Source organism: Vicugna pacos, chromosome 11, assembly GCF_048564905.1.
Source record: "Vicugna pacos chromosome 11, VicPac4, whole genome shotgun sequence".
NCBI lineage: Eukaryota > Metazoa > Chordata > Mammalia > Artiodactyla > Camelidae > Vicugna > Vicugna pacos.
Genome location: NC_132997.1, coordinates 863,801 through 883,097, shown reverse-complemented (window position 1 = coordinate 883,097; position 19,297 = coordinate 863,801). Strand labels below are relative to the sequence as shown.

At 46.7% G+C, this 19,297-nt stretch overlaps 2 protein-coding genes across 8 annotated transcripts in view; both read right to left on the bottom strand.

Annotated features, from left to right (window-relative positions):
• The window catches only part of LOC140699576 (trafficking protein particle complex subunit 9-like), a 325,083-nt gene that overhangs the window by 39,285 nt on the left and 266,501 nt on the right, over positions 1 to 19,297 (bottom strand). The window lies entirely within an intron of this gene.
• LOC140699572 (trafficking protein particle complex subunit 9-like) overlaps positions 9,886 to 19,297 on the bottom strand; it is a 59,641-nt gene continuing 50,229 nt past the window's right edge. For 2 of the 7 annotated variants that reach the window (XR_012077760.1, XR_012077764.1), the window contains exon 3: positions 9,904 to 10,173. Coding sequence is in view for 1 of the 7 variants with exons in the window: in XM_072972230.1 (XP_072828331.1) it covers positions 10,150 to 10,173 (24 nt within the window). In the remaining 6 variants the exon portion in view is untranslated. Of the gene's footprint in view, positions 10,174 to 13,349; positions 13,481 to 18,614; positions 18,695 to 19,297 lie in introns of those variants that run through there. The other 5 variants (XR_012077761.1, XR_012077767.1, XR_012077768.1 and 2 more) reach the window with 4 other exon arrangements.

Sequence of the window (19,297 nt, the reverse complement as noted above, 5' to 3'; positions counted from 1 at the left end):
AAGCGCGGCTCTTCCCCGGCTCACCCAGGCTTCACGGGGTATTTCCCCCCACAGACTGGCCTCAATGATTAAAAGATCTCAAGATTTTTACACCATGCAAATCTAAAAGACATTTCTGCAGATGGAGCACTTTCTCAGGCTTAAATCTTTTTTGCCTACACTCAGCCAGGGGGAAAAAAGAAACATGACTCTACAAAGTCTCTGACCCGCACCACTCACAGGAGTAGAATGGCCAGAGCAGAAGATGATTCTTCACATTGCAGGATGAGAAAAAAATAAAGATGCCCCGACAACAGGCACTCCCAGAGACAGTGCTCAGCAGTCTTCTGCACACTCACGGTTGTGCAGCCCTCATCACCTTCTATTTCCAGAACACTTCATCACCCCAAAAGAATCCCCCTGTCACTAGCAGTCACTCCCTAATCCCCCTCCAACCAGCTCCTTCCAACCATCACCTGCTCTCTGCCTCTGCATGTGCCTATTCTGGGCATTTCATATCACTGAAATCAACAATATGTGGGCATTTGTGTCTGCTTCCTTTCAATTAACATGCTGTTATCAAGTCTTGTACATTTTGAAGTGGTATCAGCATCTCTTTCTTTTTTTTTTTTTGAAAACGTTAAAGATTATTAGAAGGTGGTAAGTACTATCAAAAAGAGTAGAGTGGAGCATAAGTGATTGGGTTTCAAAGGGAAAAGTGTGGGTTGAACAGTCAAAGTGGACTTCCCAAAACAGGTGGCATTTTTCATTTTCCTCTTCTTTTTTGTCTTTTTTATTCACTCTTACGTGTGAATAATGTTCCACTATATGGAGATACTACATTCTGTTCATCCATTCAGCAGGTATTTATGGACGAGGCCAGAAAAATGAGTGTAAGAGGTGACTAGCATGTATGACATTGAAGCAAAGGGCAAAATGTGCTTTCAAAAAAATCCAACAAAGAGAGGCACAAGGAAATTCAGTCTGTTTCTGAGCAAAGTGCTTGCTTGCTTCGGCAGGACTACTGTGCAGGGCTGGGGTGGATATTGGCAGGAGTCACGGTGAGGGAGTCAACTAAGACTCCCCACTGCAAGCAGCTCAGCCAATCCTCCTCCCTCATCCTGTATTGTTAGAGAAATGTTTCTAGGTTACTCTTATTTCAAGTAATAGCATTTTAACTGCACATCTGATCATCTCCATCAGACCACATTATCTCCAAGCCACAGAAAATTATTCACTGACCGGAGCAGCTCCAGGACATAAAGGTGAATGATCAGGGAGTCCTGCAGCATTCCAGCCTGCAGGCACAAACCCCACATGTGCCCTGGTGATGTCCAGAAAATAAAATGCATGGAAATTTCTCACTGCTGGCACACGACATCTGCCCTCAAATTGCCCCAAAATCATGCTGGCAAAGCACTACTCAACCCTCTCACTATAAAAAAACCAAAAAGCTAAGAAGGCAAATTTAGGCTCTCCCATTGAAAACCAGCAACCATCACTGCCAGTATCTGAGCAGGAATGCTCCTGACTTCGAAAACCACTGCGCAGATACTTTTCAAACGTGAAACTCATATATGTATTCCAAATAGATGATATTGCAGTAGGATTTTTCTTTTCAAAATTTCCACTTGCAACATTAGCACAAGAAAATTTATGTTTAGGCTTTAAAAAAATCATTTATCCTCCACTTTCTTAGTTTTGAACTTATTATTATTTTATAAATGGAGTTATGCTGTGTATTATAAACCGTTTGATTTCTGAAAACAAGACCTTTATGACCTCACTATTTCAGAGCAAACTTTAACGATTCTTTGAGAGGTGGGACCTGGGGCGCTCACTAACAGCTCTTTAAATACTGACAAGGATGTGCTATTAAGTAATGCAAAGACCCTAAATCCACTTTAACTCAGAAAGCAAAGAAACTACACCAAAGAATTACTTTAACATTTTTATACATTCCTATTCTTTTGAATATTAAAGGTCTTAAAAGATATGATTTATTTTGAGAAAGACAACAGCTGTATTAAATTTCCTCTCACCAATAAAGCAATCTTAATGAAGAATAAAAACCCCTATGGAAATCGAAATGACGGGATGTTTCTTGCTAAGTGAACATGCAGATCTCAACACAAGCTTAAATCCTATCAGATCTCACTTGAACGAGCTCAACTAACTCCTGGGCTACCCTGGAACTTAGCTCTTCTGTTCCAAAGTTAGCTGAGCTAGGATCATCACACAAGGCAGAGAAGGAGAGAAAAGGAAAGTCCAGCTGGCGGCCTCCATCTGTTTTCTTCCAGCCACAAGGTGCCGCTAGAGCGACCCCGCTATCAAGCCCTCCCCATAAGGAAATTCGGCTTCCACACTGCCCCTGCCGTCCTCAAGCAATCCCGACGCCCCTCTCCCAGCCTGTGAATGGTCTTCTAATGACCCCCCAGTTGGCGGCATCCTTCCCCTCTTCCCCGCTACACACACACACACACACACACACACACACACACACACACAGAGCCACGGCAGCCTTCCCAAATCACAAATTTGATTACATCACCCCACTTCAAACCCTTCAGAGGCTCCCTGGTGGAATTCTAGCCCCACCCCAGACACTGCTTGCCCAGCCTCACCTCAGTACCCTGGTCCCCAGTGAACAAAGTGGCCCCCTGACCTGCTCCTACTTGCCACTTGCCTCCAGGCTCATTTTGACTGTTTCCCAAGGAATCCTTCCGTCCCTCCAACCTCCCAAATTTTTTCCTCTGTTCCTAGAACATTCTAGGGTAATTCAACTTCTGACAATGTAAGCTCACAAGAACCAAATACATTTTGCTTAATAATGTGGCTGAAACTTTTCTCCCCTTGACACTCAGAAGTGCGCGTGTTATGAATAAATGAATGATGGGATGGGTCTCAAAGGGACAGACATACCTGCTCTCTCTCGTCCCGACCCTTCTGTCTGTACAATATCAGAAGCAAAACCAGAAGTACCTTTCCTGGCGGTCACTTACTGATGACGCTCTTCACTGCCTACTGTGTCAGTTCTAGTAAAACCCAACCTCTTCCAAAGACCTCCACTCCATACACTCTCCAGTGTCCTCCCCAGCAGGGGCACCCTCCACCCTGGATCACACAGGGCACTCTCCACGGGTCCCCACACAAAAAGCCTCCAGGCCTCTGCCCGGGCTGCACCTGCCACCTGAGCCACAGTCTTGACTCTTTCTCCTGGCTGACACTTACTCTGTCCTCACAACTGAATGTAGGGCCCATTTCTTCAAGGAAGTCCTCTCAGATAATGTCCTTTAGGTCTTCGCTGGGCTCCATCTATAGCAGCAGTACATGGTGACCAACTGGTTGTTTGCCCACTCCTTTGAGACCACGAAATCTTGGGGGCCACGTGGGAAAGAGTGAGAGATTAAAAGAGGGGTGGGGGAAGCAAAAAGCAAAAATCACAGTCCAAGTCCCAAATTCAAGGATACTTTCTCAGAAAAAAGTATAAACCATTTCACACGTGTGCAATTTGGCTACTATTTTTGTGGCTTGTGGACAGCAAGAGCTTGGTGTTCTAGTCCAAAGCCCAGATTACATGCAAAAAAAATGTATATATTCATATCCAAAGGAAACCAGAGCTGCTCAAAAACAGTTTGCAGTTAGAACTGAAAGGAATTTTGATAAAGGCAAACTCTCTCTCTCCCTTCTTTCATTTCTGGCATCCTAAAATTTTAGAAGCATTTGCGTGACTAAGAGATGGCTACAGCCCGTGATTATGCACTGGAGTGTTTGAGGCTGAGGAAGCCCATATTATATTCACGGTGTACATGCAATCACACCTACACACTGATAGGTGCCGTGGTGGTGGAGCTGATGTTACAAAGCAGACAACCTTATTCTGTAAGAGAACTCTAAATAGAAAGTAAGAAATGCAATGTCCTGTACTCAATTTCATTTGTTATATGGGCCATTGACTGATAGTATACCTTGACTAATGAAACCCAAAAATAAATTGTCAACGTCGATTTTCTTCACCTGACCGTTTTATGCTAACTTTGGATATCAAACCCTCACTCCATAAGTAAACCTCAGGCCTACGCTGCAGCACAGTTACATCCCGCGGAAGATAGCCGAACAAGGGAGAACTGGAGAGTTTCCCTTCAGAAGCTGCTAAGTGTGGTTTTGCACCTGCACGTCATTTGTAATCAAGTAATCAACAAAGACGTAAGATTTAACAACTGTGGGGCGAAAAGCACTGCGGTGCTTCAGAACCATCAAAGAACGCTGAGTTTTGTGAAACAGTCCTGAGGCACTTAAATCATACTTTTTCTGAAAGGCTCCAAAACTGACCCACTTCACCATTCCAGGTATAACAGGGAAGTACTGGAAACAGTAGAGAGAACATGACCTTGAAGTCTGACAAGGCCCTGCTTGAATCCTGCTACAGCATTTACTAGCCGCTAAAGGAACCAATTCCTTAACCCCTCTGAGAAGGCTTCCCAATCTTCAAAAGGGGGCTGCCACCGCCAACCTGGGAGGCATGGGTGTGAATGCAACATGCAAGTAGGTCGGCCGACTAGTACCTGACATTGGGCCTGGCTAATTTCCCTCCGCTGCCCTTCTCCCCCTTTAAACATGCACTGTTCCCCCAGTAAGGATCAAGCCCCAGGAACAGACTGCCCATATCATCTGTGTATCCCCGGATACATGCCTTACCCTTAGGAGGCCAGAGAAACAACTGCCCTCTCCCAAGTCACTATCAATGTTCTTAAGAGTCTGGGTATTTTTAACTCTATTTTGCAGGGAGACTATTCCAGAACTGTCCAAACACCATTCTCCAGGTTGGCTCCCCTCCCAGCGCCCATCTTTTCTCACCTCAGATACTCTGTATGATTGCCTTCTGTTCATGGGAAAGTGAGTCCGGTAGGTTGGGGACTCCCCAGGCCTCCCTCCCTCCCTCACAGGTGAGTGTGACTACCTTCTCCCCACTTCCCACTCCAACTCAAGCTTCAAAAAATTCTACCCTCCGGCACCCTGCAGACTCTGCATCTTCCCAAGACACACACGTGGCTACGACCCTCCCTTCAGATTTCTTCCTGGCTGGCCCTGCACACCGCCCGGCCCCTTAAGGATAAATGGCATTATTCGAAAAATCCCAAACGCCGCTGACTGACACACCAAAGCTGCATGGTCTGGGCTTTCCTCCAAACCAGGCACAGCCCTGCCCCCCCAGCCAATGTCTGCACCTCTCGAGATGATCTAATTCACATGCAAGGCTGTGAACACCAGCTAAGAATGACGACTCCCAACGTGTATCTATAGTCCGGCTCCTTCAGGTGAGCCCCAGGGTCACATACCAGAGTGCCTCTTTGAAGTCCTAACTTGGATGACAAATGGCATCTTAAAAATGCCTCATGTCCACTATTTACTCTGGAATTCGATTCCTGGCAGGTACCTCCCAGGCTCCCCATTTTAGTAACAGTCCCAGCACCCACCTATGTGTTTGAGGTCACATTCAATTTCCACTGTTCCCTCCCACAATCCCTGCCCCGGAACCAGTCCTATTATTTCTGTCACTAAGCCCATCTCAAGTCTGGTTCTGCAGGCACCATGGCTGTAACCCCACAAGCTCACAGCATGGTGCACTGAGTCACAGTCCTCTGTAGGGTGCTCCCTGGAGGGGGAGGCATCTTCTGGCACGGGTCACCTCAGAAGGCACTGGATTCTCACAATGGAGGCCAAGGAGAAGGGACTCAAATTACTCCCGTGGTCTGAACTTTGAAGGGCCCGAGGTCTGGGGGAGCTCCTAATTAGCAGACACACTTTCCAGTGAGCAGATGAGGCTGGAGGATCCCAGGCAAGGCTGTTCTCACTCCGACATCTGGGCTCTCGGGAGCCACGGGAAAGGCCTTTTTCCAGGGCACAGCTCGGCCATCACAAATCCCAGCCTGCATTTGCCAAGCCGGACAGCCTAGACTCCTACTTGCGACACTTATTTCAGTTCTGTTCCCCACCCAGAATGTGATGGATTCATTCAGATATTCTGGCCTGTCTCAATCGAGACAAATTTAGTGAAAAATGTAGTGTCCACATTTGGACCAGAGCATGAAAGGACAAACATGGCCTCATGGTCAGCATGATGGTGGTAGCCAAACCCTCCCACCGGGTGAGATGAACCAGGGTAGGGGTGAGAATCCAAGGTCCTAGGTCTGCCAAAGCATCTTCCTTCACGGCTGACTGAGGTGTCAGAGACTCACTACCGCAAACCTACGACAAGGCCGTCAGTGGTGGACGTCAGCTGCAACAGACACGGAGTCAGCTATTTACTGCCACCATGGGTTACAAGTAAAGGCCGCGGCAGGGAGGCCTGCACGGCTGCTGAGGCAAACCACAGACCCGGCTCTGAATGCCCACTGGCTGAAGCAGACAGGAAGTTACGGTCCCCTTTAGCGGTCCCTGTGTCCACGAGATCCAGGTGAGCCAGTTACTGAGGAGAAGGCCATGTTATCCTGATATTCAGAAAAACCAGCCTCGTAAAGGGAACAAAAGAGTGGCATGGATTTTAGACCCACTTCTGCCCCTTTATGAAGGCAAAGCAAAGTAAATGGCACGGGGAATTTGAATGCAAAAACAAAACAAAACAAAACAAAACAAAACGGTGAATGTTTCCTCCAACAGCGTCCCCTGCAGCAGCTCACCCCAGAGCAGGCCACTTTCTCACCAGTGACTGCCGGTCAGGAAGCGCCGTCACGCATGTCACACAGCGACAGCCAAGAACGGCGTGCCGAGCACGTTTGTGTAAAAGCAGGAATCGAGAAAGATCCTGCAGAATTTGACTTTACAATGTTAAATACTCCATGAAAATAATCCCTCAGCAGCAGCCCAAATCAATTCGCATCTTACTTCTTCAAAACAATCAAACAAATTTAATAAAGGCATATTTGTCACCAAATATAAGGAGGACCAAACAGGTTCCTCAAAGCACGGATTTTAACAGGTATCAAACACCAGTGGGTGATGTAGTAACAAAGCAAATATTCCAAAAAATTAGAAATAAAAAAGATGACTAGGATAATACAGGGATCAAGACAGCTGTTAAGTTTTTGGTTTTTAAAGCGATGGAGACAGTACGGAGGGCAATCTGGCTATTTCAAATTCAGGGTGTGCACAGCCCACATTTTCAGACGCAACAAGATGCTAAAGTGGCAGTACAAGAGAAAAAGGAATAAAGAAAAAGGAAAAGAGGAACAAGAGAAAATTAGAAAAACACAAGAACAAAAATGATTTTAACAGCATGTACAAGAATTTACGTGAGTGTGTGAGGCCAGGGACGCGGGAACGGTGAGAACCACCCTCACCTCCTGATCCAGGGAAGACAGGGGCCTGAGGGGAGCGACGCTGCCAGGGTACCCCAATGTGGTCAGCGCCCCTAACCAAAACTCCACCTACATGCGTCTAGGAAGCTTTTGAGCTATAAACTGTGGTCGCATTTCAGGCTGGACAATTTTACTCACTTCCAACAAGAGTAGCAGGAGAGAATTAGGCTCTGCTCCTGCACCAAAGCATTGTTTAAAAAATTAATGACTGTGGAATAGTAAAAGCAACAATGGAGTAAAAGTGACTGGAAGAGAACGTGCTTGACCCTAGCTCACTGGCCGCGATATCTCACTGACGTTCAGATGCTGGCTGAGCCTTTATGGTACCAGAACCGACAGACCCACCAGGAGGGAGGTTTAATGCGCTGCTGTATTTTCATGCCGAGGGCCATGGCTGGTACACGAGGTTCTGGGTAAACAATGGTGACAGTGTCTTCCACTATGGGCTAAGCACACATCCAGCTACTCCGCCAAATCCCAAGGGCAAACTTCAAAAGGCAAAAACAAGCTGGCATTCTCTGGTGGCTCTGCAGACTCAGAGCCAAGTAATTGGTGAGAAAAATGTCACCAGTGCCTCCTATGACAAAAGAGGCACTGGCCTGGGGGTGGGGCAGGGCTCCAGGCTTCCACTGCTCACCCACCAGTCTGTGCAGGGTGAGAAGGTGGTCCCTGCTTACGTTGCACCGATGCACCTACCTTGACTGACGCCTGGGGGCTCAGCAGGTGGTGACAAGTGAGGTGAACGGAGCCAGCCTCGGTGTAGCACAATGCTGGCAGCTATGCCCACAACAGTGTCCAGGCTCCTAAACCTGACACTTCATCTCCAAGGAGCAGAAGGGGAGTGCGGGCATGTAGATCACAGGGCCCCGTGGGACAAGTACAGTTCATGGCCACGACATTACTTGCCCCTTCCTTAAGCCATAGAGGTATGTTCGGGAGGAACAGAAAATTCATCCAGAGCCCGCTAGGCACCTCACGCAGGTGGGACTTGGGTCCCCTGTTCCTATAACTCACAGGGCTGGTCTGGACATTGTTTTTATCAATTCTCTGGCATCTTCTCCTCCAACTTACCAACAACCAGAAAGTAGAATCTGAGATTAGTAAAGTTCAAGAATCACAGAGCACCGCCCCACAGCGGGCCCGGCAGCACGTGCCAGGTCCTCCGACCGACACCTGTGGGACCACCATGAGCGCTCTCCAGACTCATGGCCCAAGTCCACAGGCCAGGACGACACAGATTCCCTCACTCTCCCCAGCAAACAGGGACCACCTCTCGGCAAAGGCATCTCACCATCCTCTGCACGAGGGACAGCACGATAGATACACGGGGAAACAGAGAAGAAAGTGGGGGGGTAGGCAGCTCAGAAGAGCTCGTCTGCACTTTCGAGGCAAAGTGGGGCCCTTGACTTAATCACAGGGACAAGGTGAGAATGAACATTTATCTGCTCTTTCCCATACTCCGTGATACGCTTTTCCCTGCATAAGGAGTTCATTCGGAAGTCCTTGGCGGTGTTTCTGATGTCCTAACATGGCATGCTGGCTGTCGGGCAGGAAGAGAGGGCCTGAGCCGAATAGGTGCTGGGCCTGGAAGGCAGGAGACACCGGCTCCAGCCCCAGCTCAACCAGCGCCTCTTTCTGCCTCTCGGGATTCGGCATCTCATCTATAAACAAAGGGATGAGACTGTCTCAGGACAGGCTGCCCAACAGAAATGAAATGAGAGCCATGTAAAGAAAGTTTCCCAGTTGCCACATTTAAAACGGTAAACAAAGAAACAAACTATCAAACAAAAACAAATACTAGAAACTAATTTTAAGAACAGATCTTACTTAATCTACTGCATGTAAAATACTATCATTTTGACATGTAATCAATATAGGAAGTAACAAGATAGTTTATATTCTTTTACTAGACAAACCTCAGCGTCTAATATGTATTTGACCTACAGCTCATCTCAACACAGACCAGCCTCCTCCCCAGTGCTCCTAGCATCAGTGGCTGTGGCTACTCTATTGGACAGTGACTCAAGGGGTCCCACCATTGTCCTGGCTGAAAAGCGGGAGGAAGTGTCCACATTAACCCTAAAAGGATCTCTCTGAAACAGAGGCAGATTCACTTTTAAATGTCTGTAAACCGGCGGGTTTCACCTCCCTCCACCTTAGCTACAACACAGTCCTCTTCCTTGCTGATCCCTTTCTGGATGTAGGGAAGAAACCCGGAACACAGCCAGGGTGGACTGGCCTCCAGGGAAACTTACCTGCTGTCTGTGTCCAGTCCCATGATGTCCTCCTTCTCAAACGGGATGCAGCGGAGGGTGATCTTGTTCCCAGAATTGTTGGGGGCTGCATCCAGCCACTTGGACATGGGCAAGATGAAGAATGACTCAGTGAAGTCCTCAATCCTCTTCTCCACCACCCTGCAGTCCTCTTAGATTAAAGGACACGTCGCTGCCCGGCTGCTCGGCTACCACCCCATGCAGCACAAAGACAAAGAGCTGAGAGTCATTAAGCGCGGTGCCATACAGCTCCTCTGCACATGAAGCTTCTAGGAGGCCTTGGCAGAGAGGAAGTCGGTAATGGTGACAGGGCCCACGAACTTGCGGTGGCTCTGGAAGCTGCTCCACCCACTCTCGGGTGCATATTGGTGCCTGTAGTGGATACAGTGTGCCCACTGGAAGCCGCACGGGCTGATCTGGCTCACTGAGGAGGTTCGCTTATAGATGCAAAAGAAATTCTCCTCTGAGATGATCCCCTCTGAGATGATGGTTGGACCACAACGGGAAGAGTCTCATAGTCTTCAGCACACTGCACGTAGTCAGGGATGCTCATGTTGCAGGCCCTGCGGAGAGGGGAGAGGAGATCGAGGTACATACTGTGCTGTGGGCTGCGGGAGCATTTGGGATGCAGTGATCTGGTGTGTACCAGCCAGAAGGCAAGGGAAGCCAAAGCAAATCCGGGGGTACAGTTTGTCCTCAGCGTCTGCACATAGCTCGGATCACATTACCCAGCTTTTGGTCTACGCTTCCTGCCCCTGCAGAGAAGGGTCATTTCTTGATTTCTGTTTCCAAGCACCTAGCAAGGTCCTGAAGAGAAGTCACTGCACAAAAATGCTGAATAAAGAAATGAACAAAGGAACTGCTTTCCCCAACCCCCTTCAGCAGAATATAAAGAAAAGGACCACAGTAGGATCAAAAGATCTGGATTTCTATCCAATTTATTTGAACTCCTAAGCTGCAGAATAATGGATGAGGAAACTTGCCTTGGGGAGGACTGTACAGTTCAGTGGTAGAGCACGAGCTTATCATGTACGAGATCCTGGGGTCAAACCCCAGTACCTTATTTTAAATAATGAAACAAATAAATAAACTTAATTACCTTCCTCAAAAAATATTTTTAATTCAAAATTAAAAAAACATCTTGCAATTGACACAACATTGTACACTTGACTATAATTCAATTAAAAACAAAATCCTTGCCTTACAAGAATATATCTGGATTACGGATGTTTGCAAATGTAAAATGCCTAGGGTAACACCTGCATAAAAAGGGTGGAATGTACAAATTTACTATTGCTCCTTTATGAGCTATATTTCCTTTGGGGGTTTATAACGTCTCAGAGCTAATTTTCTCAGATTAAAAAAAAGAAAACATTACCTGTTTCACCATACTGTTGAAGAATCAGATAACCCTATGAAAGCATCTGACCCACAGAGGTTACTAAATAAATGTCTGTTGAATGAATGACTAAACAAGCAAAGTGAATGCTGCTCCCTGCCACAGACCATCATATTGGTACTGCCTGGAAATCCCAAGCCCAAGTTCCACCCGTCTCTACACTAACCATGTGGGTGACATGGGCAGGCCTGTGTGATTCTCTAAGCCCCAGTTTAATCGTGAATAGAAGTGAGGGCAATAACACAAACTTAAAATTGTTAGTGAGTCAGTATGAATTGTACCCCAACTTTGCAAGATGGAACCATTAAGGAAAACTGGGCAAAGAGTCCATAGGCCATCTCCATACTGTCTCTTACAACTAACTACATGGGAATCTACATTATATCTCAAAATAAAAAGTCTAATTTTTTAATGAGCTTATTGAGGTTAAGTGAGCTCACTGTCTCAAATAAGGAACACACAGTACAAATAGGACAATGCCCAGCCCATGAGATACTCTCAGTTAACATTCCCACTGAACCCACTGGTCCCTCAAACTTCAGAGCAAGAAGATGGGTTGTCGTGGCAGGAGGCCACCGCACCTGAAGCTAAGAAAGCTAATGGTGCCCACTTCCAAGAGCCCCTGTCACCATCCTTGTTCTAATTTTCTATTTGTAATTTTTTTTATTAAATAGAAACTCCCAATTGCATAGCCTTAACCTGACCAGACATCATGATGGCAGTCCTTCAATACCTGACAACACAGATCATTAAGGCAGCCCTTCTAGGTGAAACAATAAAATGAAAAGCCATTTCCACAAGACTTCTGTGTAAATTTACTAGGGAAATTCATCCTGGACTGAGGAAGAGGACTGGGGAGGAGGGGGCAATCTGGGGCACAGAGAACTATGGGCCACCTGCCCCACGATGGAATTCAGACTCAGCCCTCACCCTCCAGGAAATTCAAAATACACACCGACAGACTGCTATGGACAAGGTTTTTCTTTTTTAAACAAATCCCTGAATCCCTAGCAGGTCTTGTTTCTACCGAGACACAAATGAATTATGTGTATAATGTTTCATGAAAGCCTAAAATATTATCACCCCAACTTGACACATCAAGAAACTGAGGTAGAGAAATTTATCACATTGTACAAGATTAGAAGAGGCCACGTCAGTCTCTGTACTTAAATCCATGCCCCTGCTCCAGTGCTCACACTAGAAAGTGTGACATACTGCCCCTTTCCTGCCCTCTCCCTGCAATAAGTCTCTGAAGAGTCTTTTCTGTGCCACCTAGAATCACAATCACTTCAGTTTTCCACAAAGAGCTATGTCATTCTTTGGAGGATGTGTCAAAATCTAAAGGGTTGCGATGGGAGGAGAGATTTGCATTTTCTGTTTCTCAAAGGAAACATGGCTTTAAAACAAACTGAAAAGCACTTATCTAGTCCAAGCCCTTATTGTGCAGAGGAAGAAACGGAGGCTCAGAACAGATGAAGAAAGGGCCTTATTAATAAATATTGCCTCAGAGCAGCACCAAGCCAGCCCTGGGCCCTTCTGGGGGAGTACATGGGAGGCCCAGGAGAATGAGTGTTAGAAAACGGAAAGAGAAGAAGCATACAAGGTCCTGTCTCTACACCACCATACCATGAAGTTCCACCAAATTACCCAGTATGGGTGCAGCCAACATTAAGGTGGGCTAAACAGGTTATGGAAACCTGGAAGCCTCAACCATAGTGGAAATTCCAACGTTTACTATGTTTGTTCCCCTTTTCCCGACTCCACCAGGAGAAGCTGGGCGTCACAGCCGGTGGCTGTCAGCCCAGAGAGCAGCGCCCACGCCACTGAGCTGGTCCTCAGGGAGCAGGAAAGGGAGAGGAAGGCAGCCTGGGGGTCGCGGGGCAGGGAAAGTGGGGCGGGGTTGGAAACGCGGTCTGCAGCCCCGCTCGGAGGCCAGCCCCAGCCCCAGCTACCCCGTCCATGTCCGCAGACCCCGCCCGCCCGGGACACAGCCCGCCCAGGGGCGGGGACGGGCCGACGGCCCAGGAGAGGAAGCCCGGGAGGAGAGGACTCTCGGGCGGGAGAGGAGAAATGCACACCAGCCGCGGACTGAGGGGAGCCCGGCTGGGTGAGAGGCGGCAGGTGCACACCTCGCCCTGGACAGGTGTGCCTGGGGCGCCGAGGCAGGTGGCGTGGGCACAGGGGTCTGTCCCGAGCAATTCAGCTGGACACAGGCTGACTGGCTCCCTGAGGGCTGTGACACGCGGACCGCCTTCCTGCAGCCGCCACTTTCCCGGGGGCTCCCCACCTTGCACTTCCACAGCCAGAGGCCCCGGCCCCAGGCAGGAGTCAAAGGCTTACCGGGCTACAGAGCTGAGGAGACTTTGGGGCCGATCCCCGGCTCGGAGCTGGAGCTTCCAAACCGCGGTCCAGCTGGCACCCACTGCGCATGCGCAGGAAGGCCAGCGATCCTCTCTGTGTTCTGCTAGAGAAGGTGGGGCAGCGAGGAAGAAAGAAGATGGGAGGGGGAGGAGAGGAGGGGAAAAGTGGAGGGAGACAGATGGACAGGAAGAGCGGAGAGAAGAGAGGGATCTGGATAGGGGAGGGTCTTAGCGAAGAGAAAAAGCTTTACCTCTGGGGGCACCCCAAAGGAGGCAGCAATACTACCTCTGTACCCTTCTGTAACCCTTCAAGACCCGCAGCTGAAGTTTTACCTCGCTGGTCCAGCCCTCCACCCGATGCCCCCACGCGGAGCTTGGTTTTCTGTTGCTCTGGGAACCAAGCACCCGCAGGTGTTGTCGCTCAGAACTAACTTGGGAAGAGTACATATTCCCCTTTTACACGCTGGGAAACAAGCAGGCACGATTTCTGCCTTAGTCCCACTGTCCCAGCTGTCGGGCTGGAGGGGAGCGGGGTGGTACAAGTTCAGCGCCCCAGACAGAGCAGACTGCCTGAGTGTTGGTGCATAGTCCCCATCCCTCCTGGGTAAACCACACCCCACACTTGTAGAACCATCAAGGGCTAACAGTAGCTCCCTGGGTGTAGGAGGTGTCCTCATGTGAAGGAAAAGCCCAGCTGGCTAACAAGCTAAGTCACAAATCTAAGTGTGATAATTGTCGGTTTACTTCTCTAAGTTTTGCCAGGCTAAATCTTAAGTTTAGTGTCAGTTTACCTGGCTAACAAGCTAACTCGTAAATCCAAGCTCAACATGTGTCAGTAACGTGATCTATTACAAGTTGATAAGCTCCAGTGTACTGATTCCTTGCTTTTTGTTGTTTGAGCCTTATTGGCTAATACCCCCTTATTTGTAATTAACCCTTTAAAACCTCATGTGCACGTCTTGGAACTGCTCAGAACTTCGGAGCAGAAGCCCCTCTAAGCCCGCCGGCATAATAAATCTGAGTACTCCAACACTCCGATTGGTGCTTGTATCTTGGCTGGCCTGTTATTTCCGAAACTCTCAGTTCCAGTGCCCAGCTTGCTAGGTAGATAGGAGTGTTACCGAGTCCAAATTCATTCTCAGTGCAGGACAGGCCAATAAGTTGGGAGACCAGCTGTTCGGTCATGGAATAGCAAGTTTCTGTAGGCCTAAATGGCAAAATAATGTCTTGAAAAACCATCTCCCCAAATCACAATTCAGGCTCCTTTCCTACATGCTTGGTTGTTGCAATCTTCTTGGTGTAGAATTCCTTCTTGTTAGAATCCTTTGTCCTTGCAGCTATCTGCCTGGGTCAAATCTTTGTAAACGACCAACAAAGCAAATGTTATTTTCTATTCTACAATTTGTTATCTTTTTATGAATGAAAAGTGTTAAATATCCTTAAAAGTCAGAGCCTCCAGAAAAGGCTCTCCTGTATATTTCAGGCTCTAAGCAACATTGTTTTACAAGCAAGATGAAGCCTAGGAGACAGAGCATAAACTTAAATTCAAAGGATCAGATCTAATATGGAGTCACACTTGTTCTGTTCTATTACCCGGGTAGAAGCCACTTGAGGATTTAAATCCCTTTAAGTTAAAAATAACTAAAACCTTAATGGAATTTACATACATAGTTGGGAATGTGCATAGCATATATGGAAAATCACCCAAAGGATAGTAAACAGTGGCATTACCAGGGAGGGCAGACAGAACAGAGAATGAGGGAAAACTTCTTTCACTTGTGTATATTTGTGCTCTGTTTGAATTTTTTGAACCATTTGCTTGTATTTCTTTTTCAGTTAAAAAAATATGTGTAATGGAGCAAAGGAATAACTAGCTCAGCAAATACAGCAGCCATGGAATCACTGAGTCATCACTTTTGATTTAAGCCACGAAGCATTGATTGACTCTCTCCAATGTGCCCAGTGCTGTTTTAAGACTTCTTTTATAATTATTATTATTATTATTACTACTACTACTACTACTATTACTATTACTATTTATTATTATTATTATTTTATGAAATAATAAGAAGGTACCCCTCACCCCTGCCCATGGCTGGTGGAAAACCAACTGAGTTTTTTTGAGTTGTTTTCCAAGGAGTAGATATGAGTTATAAACTGAAAACATATTCAGGGCATAATAGGCAGAGTGTTTTTCCAGCAGGCCAGACAGCTATGAAGGGTTTTCAATAGAGGCGCCCAGAGGCTGAGAGGGAAAGCCACCAGGATCCTACAGAAAGCTGCCCAAACTGCCTACTCCATGGCACTACTGAAATAGGAAAGAACAAATCTGACTCCATATTTGATCTGTTTCTTTGACTTTAACAAAGCCAAGTTAATATGTTCCGGTCTTTTCATGGGTTATGATGTCACAGAGGAGACGGACATGTCAACAAGGAACCACTCTGCCGTGATCAAGGAGCCGGGGAACGGGATGGGCTGCAAGATGTATGACACAGCCGCAACTGTGCCCGTGCTAGGCAGGTACTCAAAGCCGACTCAACAAGGTGTCAAACAACTGTGCCCACGTCCCCATCACCTGACATGTAATAAAGAGAAATGAAAACCTATAAAAGGCCAATAACCTTGGTGGATATACCATCCAAAGGGGAAAGTCACAGTTTGACAACTGGCCTTCCCGTTTCCCTGGGATTTATTCTTGGAGAACCTTAAAAACCACTCCTCTCTCCTCAAGAAGTCCTGCATATTTGTCCTATCTTTGGCTCAGGGATGGAGCACGTTCAGGTGAACTTTAATGTCTGCACAGATTTGACTGTCTTTCTCCAGGTTCACTTGTCCATTCTAAAGGGGCCTGAGCTAAGTCCATCCTCCATAATTTATATTCCCTACATTGACAGCTCATTGAGTCTGCATTAAAAGCCAGCAGAACAAGACCGTCCTCAGCTAAAAAGTTCACCCACCCTTCACTGCTTTCTTAATCTCCTCTCCTGGCTAATTGTAACAGACGAACACCTCCCTCCACCAAGCTACCCAAATATGTCATTTAGTCTCCCCAAAGAGAAAGTAAGGTCCATAAAAGAGGAGACAACTGCATAGTCACCTCTGAATTCCTAGCATATAGTAATGTCAATAAATAGAACTATGATTATTGCTACTTTCCTTTAAAACCTTTCTGGTTATTTGAATGAGACCTTGGAAGAGAGGTGTTTGTGGTCCAGTATCTTGATCCACAAGAATCTGGAGGCCTTTTTCGGAATGGATTTTCACTGATTCATTCAAAACACATCTTCTTAATCAAGGAGTAGCTGTGCTTTTCTGCCAGGAGTTTGTGGTCACTCTCATGCCAGAAGAGCTTTAAAATATATCCTTACTTTGGATTTGTAATTTTTTGCCTCTTCCAACAAAATTGACTTTCCTTACTTTCTTGCCTTGAGGAATTTTTTTTCCAATTTCACCCTTTAGTTAACCAAGATTCTCGGGATGGGCTTGGTCGATAATATGATCAGCCATCCAACTCCCAGTGTGAGGGGCCTCGGGCTCACCTCCTGCACTCCTGCCAAGGCAACTGAAAATCAGTTCGGGAGCCAACCGGCATCCCAGGGTTTCTAAGGCTCGTGTATCTCCCAGAATCCCTGCTTTCTCGTTTGTCTTGGCTTCTGAGGATTCCCCCTCTCTTTCTTGACAATTAGTTGTGCAGTTTGAAAGATGAGGAAGGAAGGTTTTATTTCTTAATCAGCATTTTAAGGAACTTGTGTAATGAAGGTTTTCATGAGTTTCTAGAAACCTCCATTGCCGAGACAGAAAACACACTATACATTTTCTAAATTTAGCTCTCATGTGCATTTGTTCTTTGGTTTTCTTAACTGTTAAATGATATTTTTTAATTAAAAAAAATAAGGCCCCAAATAAGATAGAACATTGAAGGGGCAAACAATATTAAAGGGCAAAGACAGAAAAATGATAAGTACTCTACAAAGTTAATAGAATACATACACTATGGATCAGATCAGCAATTCTCAGTAACAGCTAATTGAAACATGATCATGAGGTAAAACTTCTCTCCTGTCAGGAGATGGCCATAAGAAAATAGAATTAAAACAACAAACTAATATCCTAAGTCTGACGAGGTACAGAAGTCTACCAGCTAAATGTGTCTGCTTCTGGAAAAGAGGGAGAGTCACCAGCTCTTTTCTGTGGAGCTTGAGCCCAGGGGAGGACGGTGAAGTGAGGTCAGTACGCACCCATTTAGCAAAGTGACTGATGAATAAAGAGACCTAAGCTTGGATGACAGACATGATACTACTATTCATTTGTCCTGTAAAGTATGTCTTCACGTTAAGTGATCAATACTTCGGGGTCCTCAGGGATTGAGATTATAGGAAAATGCACAGCCTGGGCCCAGATCTCCACTATGAGCTCGTGACACTGCACTTAGATGTCTCAAGGGCACCTCCAACTTCACCTGCAAAGAGCTGACTTCACGGTGCTCCTCCCATAGTCGTCCTGCCCAGGGCACCTGTTCGGGGGGTAAGGTCTCCCTGCATCTCCCAGCTCAGGCCCATCACTCACAGATGTGAATGGACCCCTCCTTCAGGGCCCAGATATCCTCAGTCACCAAGTCCCACCACCCTCACCTGACCTACCAGGTACTCACTGGCACTCCCTCAGCAGTGACTGTGTGCTGGGGACCACGCTGCACACTGTGCACACGTTACCTCACTGGATCTCCATAGCAGTCCTGGGAGGTCGGTGCATCATTGCTTCAATTGATTAGATAAATTGTTTCTCTTCCTTGAGTGCGTGACCCAAAGTGACACGGCTTCTGAGCCACAAGCCTGGGACTGAAAACAACTTGAAAATTGAACACTGATACACGTCGCAGCCACCCTACTGACTCATCACATCACCTCCTGCCGAGCCTTCTAAATGTTTCCAAGCATTCTGTAAGACAGAAGTGATCTACGAGAGCACCCCACTCCCCTAGTTAAAATCTGTCAATGACGGTCCACTGCCCTTTGGAGAAAGCCCCACCGTGCCTGAGCACAGCCCAATGGCTCGGCATCCGCGTTCCCTGAGCAGCCGTGCCGCCTCATCCACCACGCAGCTCTACACGTGCCTTGTCCAGGACAGGGATGTTGACACCGTACAACCCGGGGCCTGTCTCACTCGAACAATCATCACCTTCTTCAGTGTTCAACTTCTTCATTGCTGACACTTAGAAAAATGTTTTCTTAGGATGAATAGATATCTTTTTCCTTACAACTTCCCATCATTGATAATGATCTTCCTCCAAAATAGAGAAGACCTAATTCTCAGTCTCCTTATCTGTAAAGTGAGAATAACAAGGAAATATGAGAAGTTTTAAGAGAAATAATATTCATGTGAGGCTGAGGGACAATTCCATCATACAGTAAGCACTCAATATGTGCTTACTTAATATTAATAAGGGTATATTGCATTCCAGCAACTTTCAATCAATGTTTTATGACTTTGTCCAACAGACTACTGACAAAATTTTAGATGAACCCCTTTGAGCTGATCAGCACAAGCTTACTGGGAGAGGTAAGCGCTGACTCCAGTTACAGCTGCAGCCACCCAGCACTACGGGGCGGGGGCAGTTTGCTCAAACTCTTACATGTTGCTTGAGCATTTAGTTGTCATTATTGAATAAAGACAGGTGTTCTATAGTCAAAGCTCCTGAAACATAAATCTTCAAAGATAGATGCAAATTAGGTTTCAAGTACAAAACTCTCACTAGAATTTATTTGAAAATCATAGTCTTAGCTACTCCGCACATCAAAAGGGCATGTTCTCAATGTATCTGACTAAATACACTGAAAGGGTTGTTTAAAAGAAATTAAGAAGAAGCCATCCTGAATAAGCTCTCAGTATCATCTGCAAAAAGCCCCACCCAAGGGTCTCATTTCT